We start from the raw sequence: 10,573 nt of genomic DNA on the forward strand, positions 1-10,573 counted from the left end.
TTTCTTCCTTCTCCATCCGTGCCTCCAACCCTATAGTTCCTCCACTCCCTTCTTTGGAGCACTCCCCGAGCTAATGCTTGGATCCACCGGTTCTCCGGTCCTCCCAAACTTCTATTCCAAGGGAATCGTTCCCCTTCATCTCCTCTACCATGAAGACCAATAATTTTTCAACTCCCCATTCTTTAGAGTTCTAATTTTGGAACGCTAGACGCGGTTGGAGAGAAATTGCAATGTCTATTGGTAGAATGTAATCTTGGAGTAGCTTTGTTCCCGGGAGTTTGTGTGCTTATCTATTCCCTCATATCTATAGATCTTTCACAAGTGCTAGCTCAAGCAAAACCAAGGGCAAGGCCCATGCAAAGAAAGAGACCAAAAGAGAGATCTTTACAAATGAAGAAGCATGCCGAGTCGAGGTTTGGTAATCATGGCAACTTGGGTGATAGTGTTGTTTTGATGCCACATAGAGCCCCAAGCAAGAATGAGAGTGTCATTGGCAAGATGGAAAAGAAGATTAAGGAAGTGTTTTATTTTGAACAAGCCAATGAAGTCAATATGTATGAAGCCCACAAGAATGCAAAGAGCATCCAATTAATCAATAGAAGATGTTGAGAGTACTTAATGTGGATGATGCTAGTGGAAGCAAATCAAATTTGAGACCCTTGAAGAACGGAATTCAATTCGTGGAGCTTGGGATGAAGATGAAGTTCTGCACCTCAACCTCCAACCCATTATGAAGAAAATGACCCCCAAGACAAAGAAGAAGATGAAGCCTCCATTGCCTCCGGTTGATCTCCTTTTTGGTGTCTTGATGCCAAAGGGGGGGAGATTTAGAGTAGTCTAGGAGAGATTAGGGAGTGTTGTGAGGTTTAGATTGCTAGACTTGCGGGGATTTGCAAGGGTTTTTAAGTCACAAGCTCGTTTCTTCTTGCATTTCATTTGATGATGCTTGTGAGCTATATTTGTCGTTGTGGTTTGTTCGATACATTTATTTATGCCTTTGTGTCATTGCTTTGAACTAATGGTGACCTTTTTAGGTCCTTATGCTTTGATACAATGTGTGTAAGACATGTTCTTTATATGCTTGAGATGCAATAGTTAGTCATGTGCTTAATGTTCACTTTGTGTTATGCTTTATGCCTATTGTGACTTGCTATATCTCATATGTGCTTTATATCTATCTCATGTCTTACTAATCATGTGTGGAGATGCTTATAATTTTGCCTTTGTAGTATTTGCTCCATCACATGATCTTTTGGAAAAAGGTATGCCCTTCATGGGATGGTTTGTGAGACATGGTTAATTTCTATATGCATGAGTCTTAATAGCTTAAGTCATTTGGTGTTATTGTGCTTTACTCTATACCTATGACGTACTATGTTTTTATGATATATCCTTTAATGCATATTTGCTCTATGTCTATATCATGTCTTACTAATTGTGTTGTGGAGATGTTTTTAATTATTCCCTTCTAGAGTTGCTCCATGGCATGATCTCATTGCAAAAGGTATGATTTCAATTGTTGGATTTATCTAACCCATTATGCTTCATGGAAGTATTGCTCTATATATATTGTTGGATAAGTCCATGTAGAGTTCATTTACTTTTGTTATGCCTCTTGAAGGTATGCTCTATATTTTATATGAATGAATCTTACATATCTTTGTGAAGCTCTCGTTGAAATATCTTTGATCTTTTGCAATTGAGTATTCGCATATAAAATCTAGGGGGAGCCTTGATCCTAGCTTATGTGCACTTTGCAATCCAAAAGCAAATTCAAAATAGTGCATATAGCTAGGGGGAGCCCGTCTATATTTTATTCGCTTGTGTTAAACTTATTGCATATCATTATTAAGCTTTATTGTTATATCTTACTGCAAATCGTTGTGTTGTCATCAAACACCAAAAAGGGGGAAATTGAAAGGGCATTTCCCTCTCTAAGTGTTTTGGTGTTAATGACAACATGACACGTGGACTAACCGTGTGCTCGAGTGTTTCAGATTTGAGATCAAATGGCACAAGACGGTTCGTTGCCCTCAAAAAGGAAAGAAGCGTAGCGATGTTTAGCGGCTTTTTATTTATATTGAGTCGTAGGAACTTCGTACTATAAAGAGGGAGTCCACATGGGAAGGTAATGGGTGAATCAACTTCACGTACACAAATCTACCATATTTGCACCCACATAAAGCCTACCCAAAGTGAGAGAGAGTAAAGACATTTCAGAAAATCATTTCCAGTGCTCCCAGCTCTCCAGGCACCGGAACTTCCGGCCCAACATTCGAGTGAACTTCCGGGTGCTCTCTGTTACCCCTGACTGAAATATGCGGAACTTCCTCCTGATCGCCAGAAATTCCGGCTGACCGGAACTTCTTCCCGATCGCCGGAACTTCCGGCTGACCAGAACTTCCAGGGGTGCAACCGGAACTTCCACCCGTCACTGCGCGAAATACACATAACGATCAGATTTCGAGGCCACTTAAAGGGGCTTCGTCCCCAACGGGTTTCTAGACCAAAGCACATCCAAGAGCAGCCCCTCTCTCCCCCCAAGAACACAAGAGCTTCATTTTCCTTGATCTCCCTCCCTAGTTCCCCCCTTTGATTCATCTTTTGAGAATTGGAGGTCAAGATCTAGGGTTTCATCAAGTCAAAAAGTTGATTCCCCTTGTTTCCTTTGTGGATTTTGTTACTCTTGAGATTTTGGGATCCCTAGCCGGAAGGTGTGTCATCAAGGCCTCTAATCTTGTGAGGAGGTGCTTGAGGATTCGGGAAGAAATCTCCAATTAAGTTGTGGAGTTGTGCCCTTCTCCTTGTTTGTAGGGTTCGACGTTCGCCCTAGAGGAAGTCACTAGTGGAACTCATCTCACCTTTATGGTGTTGTGAGAGCTCATCCCACCTTTGTGGTGTGGTGAGTTGGAGAATAGAGCGAGCCTTTGTGGCGCCGCTACCTTTGTGGTAGAGCACTCCTCCAAACGGAGACGTACACCGACCCCAATAGGTGGAACTCCGGTGAAATCTTTGTCTCCCCGTGTGGTATCATTCTTACCCCTTTACTTACTCGCAAAGCTTAATTATTTATCTTGTGCTTCGGCTATCAAGCAAGTTTCAATTGATTATCTATTGCTTGTGCTCGTGCTTCGGCTTTTGCATCATACTAGGGGTGTTCATCATTTAGACGTTTTAGTGAACCCATGTATTGATGCTTGTATCCCATAAAAGTGAAAAGAAAAAGTAAAATTTGTTAGTCGTCTGTTCACCCCCCCCCCTCTAGTCGACCATGATGACCATCATATTTACAACATTTGAGAGCATACTTTGAAGTTTATTTGGCATAAAAATCTAGCTTCATTGATCAAATTTCTCAATTAGAGAGTACAAGTACTTGCAAATACATGGTATGAGCTACTTTACAGCCTTGGGCTCACATTTGCAGGATTGGTGCGACAAGGCACCCCAATTCTACTCCAAGGCTTACATGAGGATCTTCTTCAAGTTCTGCCCCTGCTCTTGGACCTGCCGACGACAATTAGTAATTTACAAAATTAAGTTATGAGTACTGAGCCAAAATGCAGAAATAAACACAAATAGTAATTTACAAAATTTAATAATATGTACTACTAAACCAAATTAAAGTGAATTCTCACGGTCATTGGATTGTATGTAGTTGGTTAAAGGAGAATTTTGACATGCTTGATGCACTACTAAAATAAATATTTATCCGATGTAAACGCATATCGCATACCTTATGGTTGTCATTGAATTGTTATGAAAGTTTATATTAGTATATATATGCATGCTCGATTGAGGGATATTTTGCTTTATTTTATATAATGACAGAGGTGGTTAATCTAGATACAACTTAGTGTATTGATTAGTGATTTGGGTGTGGATGCTAATTTAGAGAGTACTGGCATTATCTTTCATAATGACATTTGTGGGTAAATTAGATATAAATTTACGGATTAAATCAAATAATCGAACAAAATGGTAGAGGTGGTTAATTTACATGCAATTATATATGATTATTTTAAATTATTTTTCATATAGTTAAAGGCAGGTATTGGGCGAAGTATCCAGTGAAAACCTCTATTGGGTGCAAACCTGGAAACTTTCGTCCTTAGCAATTGGATCTACGACGTGCGGCTCAGTTGAGAGGTGGGAATCTCATCCATAACTTAAACGTGATTTTGTAGGAAACCCCTTGTCATTTTCCTTCTGCTCTGAACCGACCTCTCGTCTGTCCCGAACGAGTTTTGAGGAGGCCGACGGTCGACGGTGAGTGAATGGGAGGCGCTGGTGGCGGACGGCGCTGTACACAGGTGCTGGCTTGAGGCAGCGGCGGACCCTTGCGCCGGAGGCAGAGGTTCTAACCCCACGCGCGGGCGGAGGATCCCCAGCGTTGGCGGCAGCGGCGGCCCCATGAGCCGGCGGCGTCCCCATGCTCTGGCGGCAGCGGCCCCTTGCAACGGTGGTGGCGTCCCCATGTTGTTTGCTGAATCCAAATGGAAGATGCTGATAGATTGAATCGAATTAGATGCTAGTTGTTTCCTGAATCCGAATCGGTGCTTGCTGTTTGCTGGTGTCTGCCCTTTAGCCTGAAGCTGTTGTTTGCTGTACAGTAAATAGAAATGGTGTTATGCTTGATTTTTTCCGTACCCGAATCAGGCGGCGGACGCGGCAGCGCATTCATCGAGGACGGCTGCGGCACTATGTCTAGCGGCCAGCGCGACATCACCGCAGGCGGCGGATGCGGCAGCACGACGGGCGGCGGCGGGTGTGCAGAGCACACTGCGTTGAAGACTTCGTTCGTTTCCCTTTTTCTTTTTCAGTTGCGAATCGTTTTTTCTGGAAGGTGGGAAAAAAGGGGTTTTCTGCAAAATTGGTTTAAGTTACGGGTGAGATTCCCACCTTTCATCTGAGCCGCACATTGCACATCCGATGGCTAAGGATGGAAGTTTGCAGTTTGCACCTAATAAGGGTTTTCACGGAATACTTCGCCATTTTAAATTTATATTTCTCTTAACAGAATCCTTAACACTAAAAGCATTTATCGGCCTGCTCCCGAATCCCCTCTTGCTTCCCGTCTCGAACTCTACTCCAGATATCGGTGTCCTAACTCATGCATAGCGTGTTCTTGATTTAAATATAGGCACAAATAGTATTGGTAAATGAAAACAAGCACAAGCTGCCCTTATTACATATGGACCGTACTCTGATCTGATGACAAGGCCTTACATGAAGTATACGGGAGTACAGTCTACAATAGTGGGCTGGTATATATGAAAAACAACATATGTAGCACATGGATGCGAAGATTGCAAGATAGACGCACACACAACAATATTCCTGGTTCGGACGGCAGAGTGCAGTTTCTTAGGATGACGGGCGATTTGCCTCCTTCTTGACCCACACGTTGTGCCCATACGGCAGATAGTGGCAGATTGGTCCGTCGCCGGGCTTGCTGCCGAGGACCTTGAAGGAGAAATGCTCTGCGTCCCAGTGGGACGTGTCGGTGTGACAGATAGCGGCAACGGTGACAACAAGGCCAGTCTGGGCACCCTCCATCTCCACCATGTACGCCCTCGTCGAGGGCGTGTTATGGCACATGTAGACGGTGTAAGGATAGTTATGGTCATGGCACGACACGAAGCTCGATCCGTCCACCGGGTGCACTGCTCGGACGGTGTACGGTTGCTTTGGTGCCCCTGAGCGGGGCAGGTCGGAGCTCATCGGCTGGATGTTGTGGGTGCCAAGCGCCGCCATGGTTCCCTCCACCAGGGCTTCCAGCGACGTAGCGCAGAATTTGGCCTCGCCTGCTTTTGGTGGCAGGTCACACATGTATAGCGTCTCCTCCATGTTGGCTGCCTGCACCGAGTTCCTGGCGATGCCGAGCCGAGCGAGGGCGCTCGGCAGCGAGGACGTCGAGAATGGAATGGAGTCCGCATCATGACGCGGCAATAGCCCGAGAGGTGCACTGGCTGCCACAGGGAAGTATAAGGTTATGGTCTTGCCTACCTGCACTGCCTCCTCATGGAAAAAGAGCCCTTGAGCCAGATACTCGTCGGTGCTGTGGTCACGGTCATGGGATGGCCCGGGAGACGAGTGCTTCGTCGTTCCAGAGAGTGAGCGAAGCCCCCACATTAACCAAGTCAGGGAGTAGGCTTCAGCAACCGTAGCATCCTTTGATGGCCTGGGAGACGAGTGCTTGGTCGGTCCAGAGGGAGAGCGAAGCCCCCACATTAACCATGTCAGGGAGTAGGCTTCAGCAACCGTAGCATCCTTTGGTTTGTTTACAAAGCTGGTCTCTGCACCGTAAAGTATGTAGACAAGCCATGAGCATCAGCCATATATAAATCATGAATGTTCCAACCTTCTTTTGTATTATAATCATAGTTTTGAGATATTAACTAAAGCGGGTAATGGACTGACCAGGATGGAGGAGCTTGAGGATGGGGTCCGGGACCGGAGAATCGGGCAGGACGGTGCGCCAGAACACTTCAGCCTCCGTCAGGACTGCATTGCTACACTGTGCAACCTGAACGCAACACGATAGATCAAAATTGGTGGCCTTATCTATACCTATGCCTAATATTAAAGATCAAAAATTCTATCCATTATTTTTGGTTCACCTCCTCATCCTAACAACTCCTAGGGTGCATGTGTTCTGTAGATTTATGATGTGTATATATGTGACCCAATGAGGTGTATGCAGACAGAGCATATGACCATGCTAGACCATCTAGGATAGTATATATGCCAAGTATGCAAGTATATGTACAATATATGATTATACTTATTTTATACACTATTATAATAGTATTATAATAATGTATTAGAAAATATGGCTCTTCTGAAAAAAATTCAGATACTAAGATTTGAAGTATCTTAAAATGAGTATATAAACATAATCAAAACTGATAAATGATTATACACACATACGCAATATGGTTCCTTAAAGATCGAAGTAACTACTCCCGGGAACAGAAAAAATGCACCCTAAATGTATTGTCAAAACATATTTTATAGTTTATCTCACGGACTGTTATTTATTGATATTTCTATAAACTTAATCAAAGCTAATGAAGTTAGATTTAGTATGAAACAATAAAGAAATAATTATTTTGGAATGTCACAAGTAAATGATTACCGCAAGCAGAACAAAGGTGGCGATTATAGCAGAGTGGAGGCGTTGCGCCATGGAAATGAGCCAAGATATTCTGATGACTAAGTCCAGCCCCAGATGTTTTGACTAAACCGGCCAGGGTATGCTGATACTTATAGTAGAACCTTAGAAGGTGTCAAGCTGGTACCGGATGTGACTGTAATTTACCTACCATCTCCTCTCCTAGAAGATGCATGTAATATAGAAAGGCTGCCAAGGGAATCGAATCTTAATGAGCTGCTAAGGCAATCTTAATATAGAAACGCTGCCAAGGGAATCGAATCTTAATGACAAACGGCTGCTAAGCCAATCTTAATGACGGAACGGCTGCTAAGCCAATCTTAATATAGAATGGCTTGCAGGGGCGCCGCACCTTTCGGGAAACTGTGGCAGTCGTAGATAGGCACTGCTGCAAGCAGTACGTTGAGCTCTCTACTCTAGCTAGGCCAAGTACAAACTCTGAAACCAAACACACCCAGCAATCAGCAGAAAGCCGGCCTGCGCTTTGAATCTGGACACAGCCACGACGAGCTGACTCAGTGTGCACGGTTGACTTCGGCAAATGCATAGGATGTGTTGAGTCACGTGCCATGTGGCCTTGCCTTCCACACGAAGAATCCAAGGAAACTCCATGTAAATCATGTCGACTGCCTAAATCTTTGTAGCACTCTTCTCATGTGCATTTTTTGTGTGAGGTTGCAACCATGGTATACCCCCGGAATTACCTGCTGCACCATGCGATCCATTCTAACTTCCTTACGAAGCAGCTAGGTACTGACTGCGGCCTGCTAATCCAACAGGTAGTCGAATCATAGCTCCGATCTTCATCTGGAATTCAAGACAGAAGAATCAGACACGAGCAAAGTTCTGCAAAGTCCTGACTCCTCAGCTTAGCTGTGTGCTGTTCGTTGCTTTAAGCACACATAGACTGTCAACATTGGCATGACAATTCCAGGATTTAGCAGGAGAGAATCTGATCCAGGTAAGAACCACCTCATGCGCAACACTCAGTTTCTGAAGATCGTTGCAAGAGAAGGCGCAAGCCTTGTTCTCTATGTTGATCCAGCTAAGCCAGGTGTCTTATGCACTCCCCTTTCCTTGATAAAGACCCTCATGTTTTGAGCTTCATCCCACTTGCCTGCCTCTGCGGTGATGTTTGACAGCAACACATAGTTTGAGGTCTTGTGAGGTTCCAGTTCATATAACTTCTCAGCTGCAAGCTGGGCAAGCTCATGGTTCTTGTGTACCCGACATGCTCCAAGCATGGCGCCCCATACACCAGCATTAGGTTGGACCTGCATTCCTTGAATAATTTCAAAGGCTTCACTCAGTCTCCCGGATCTTCCAAGTAGATCCACCATGCAAGCGTAATGCTCAGCTACAGGCCGTAACGCGTAGTCTTTTGTCATTGAATTGAAGAAATCGAATCCTTCGTCAATCAATCCTGCATGACTGCAGGCTGATAAGACACCCACAAATGTGACCTCATCGGGTCGGACATCATTGTCTTCCATTTCTCGAAAAACTGAGATTGCCTCAGTCCCATGACCATTAGAAGCATAGCCATCAATGAGTGCATTCCATGAAACAATGTCCGGAGCTGGCATCTCGTCAAATACTTGTCTTGCTTCCAAGATCCGTCCGCACTTTGCATATGCCGAAATCAAGGCATTTCCAGCAAAGGAATCACCAATATACCCACTCCTGGCAAGAAGGCTGTGGAATTGCCTACCAACATGCAAAGCAGCCAAGTCTGCACATGCACTAAGACAACAAGCATATGTAGACCAGTCAGCCCTCTTTGCATCCCTTCTCATGAGCACGAAATGCTGCAGTGCTTCGACACAGAGCCCATTCTGGACGAATCCGGAGATAACTGAATTCCACGATACGGTATTCCTCTGATTCATCTTCCTGAAAATACCTACTGCCTTGCGCATTTGACCATCGTGGGCATAGCCAGCAATCATGGTGTTCCAAGAAACCATATCCTTGTTTGGCATTTGCTGGAACAACACCATGGCCTCATCAAGCATTCCACAGTGGACATAACCAGAAATCATCGTATTCCAGCACACTGCATCTCGCACTTCAAGTCCATCAAAGATGAGGCGTGCATCATCAATCATCTTGCTCTGCAAATAGCCATGCATCAGTGCAGTCTTTGCTGCAAAACTGTCGAACGGCATCTTGTCGAGCAGATCCTTTGCTTCTTGGAGCTTTCCACCACGTACTAATGCACTTATCATTGTCGTCCATGAGATTGAGTTCTTATCCGGCATCTCTGTAAACAACTTATAGGCCTCCTCCATGTGAGAAAGCCGCAGATAACCACTGAGCATCACATTCCAAGCCGCAACATTCCGGTCAGGGATTCTGTCGAACAGTTCTCTTGCCTCACCTATCCTCCCTGCCCGGCAATAACCATTGAGCAAGGTCACCCAGGAAACGACATTAGGTGAGGGGACTCCTGCAAATAAGCCAGCAGCCGAATCAACATCTCCAGCACGCACATAGCCCTCCAGCATCAAGTTCCAGGACACCATGTCCCTCGCCGGCATCTCGTCAAAGAATTTCACCGCCCGAACCATTTCCCCATTGCGTGTCAACCCCACAAGCACAGAGTTCCAAGAAATGATGTCAGGGGCCGGCATTTCCCTTAGCAACGCCACGGCGTCATCGAACCTGCCGTGCTTGGCGTACCCGGAGATCATGGCGTTGTAGCACGCGGTGCACTTGTCCCCGGGCATCCGGTCGAGCGCGTCCCTGGCGAGCCCGAGCTCCCCCGCGCGCGCGTAGCAGGAGACCATGAGCGTCCAGGAGAAGCCGTCCCGGGCGGGCATGGCGTCGAACAGGTCCCGGGCGTCCGCGACGCGGCCGTGGTCGGAGCACGCCGCGATCATGGCGTTCCATGAGACGGTGTTCCGGCGGGGTATCTCATCGAACAGCCGGCGCGCGTCGGCGATGCGGCCATGGCGCGCGAGCGCGGAGAGCATGGCGTTGTAGGAGACGGTGTTGCGGCTGGGCATGGAGTCGAACAGGCGGCGCGCCGCCGCCAGCTGGCCCGACCGCGCCAGCCGGGTCAGCTCCTGGTTGCTCCGGTACACCGCCGTGGTCGCCGCCCCGGCCGCGGCCATGAGGTTGGCTGGGCTGTGTGTGGCTTGGCTGAGGAGAAGTGAGCAAATCGGCGATGGGCCAGAAGACGAAGCCGGAACTTCAAAACCATGGAAGCAGGCAGCCCAGCCCATCTGTTGTTGCAGCTTTGAGCCCAGCAAACTATAGTGTAGTATTGTAGCACTGCATCGAATTTGGCGGCCCAATTCAAAGTAAAAAAAAAACTAGAAACATTTGCTACTTCGTTCGATCCAGTTTAATTGTCGCTGATTTAAACAAAATAAATTTTGTTTTGTCTAAACC

At 46.1% G+C, this 10,573-nt stretch overlaps 2 protein-coding genes across 2 annotated transcripts; both read right to left on the bottom strand.

Moving 5' to 3' along the window:
• Positions 1-5,155: 5,155 nt before the first annotated feature.
• Positions 5,156-7,278, bottom strand: LOC100821750 (protein RAFTIN 1B). Its single transcript, XM_014902152.2, has 3 exons — positions 7,142-7,278; positions 6,424-6,529; positions 5,156-6,299 (listed from the first exon to the last, which is right to left on the bottom strand). Exons 1-3 carry the CDS (start codon positions 7,190-7,192, stop codon positions 5,368-5,370), a joined length of 1,089 nt encoding a protein of 362 aa, XP_014757638.1. The 5' UTR covers positions 7,193-7,278; the 3' UTR covers positions 5,156-5,367.
• Positions 7,279-7,380: 102 nt separating this feature from the next.
• Positions 7,381-10,358, bottom strand: LOC100823308 (pentatricopeptide repeat-containing protein At4g02750). The gene has a single exon (XM_014902151.2). It carries the CDS (start codon positions 10,291-10,293, stop codon positions 8,209-8,211), a length of 2,085 nt encoding a protein of 694 aa, XP_014757637.1. The 5' UTR covers positions 10,294-10,358; the 3' UTR covers positions 7,381-8,208.
• Between the last annotated feature and the right edge of the window lie 215 nt (positions 10,359-10,573).

The sequence above is a fragment of the Brachypodium distachyon genome, chromosome 4 (assembly GCF_000005505.3).
Source record: "Brachypodium distachyon strain Bd21 chromosome 4, Brachypodium_distachyon_v3.0, whole genome shotgun sequence".
NCBI classification, from domain to species: domain Eukaryota; kingdom Viridiplantae; phylum Streptophyta; class Magnoliopsida; order Poales; family Poaceae; genus Brachypodium; species Brachypodium distachyon.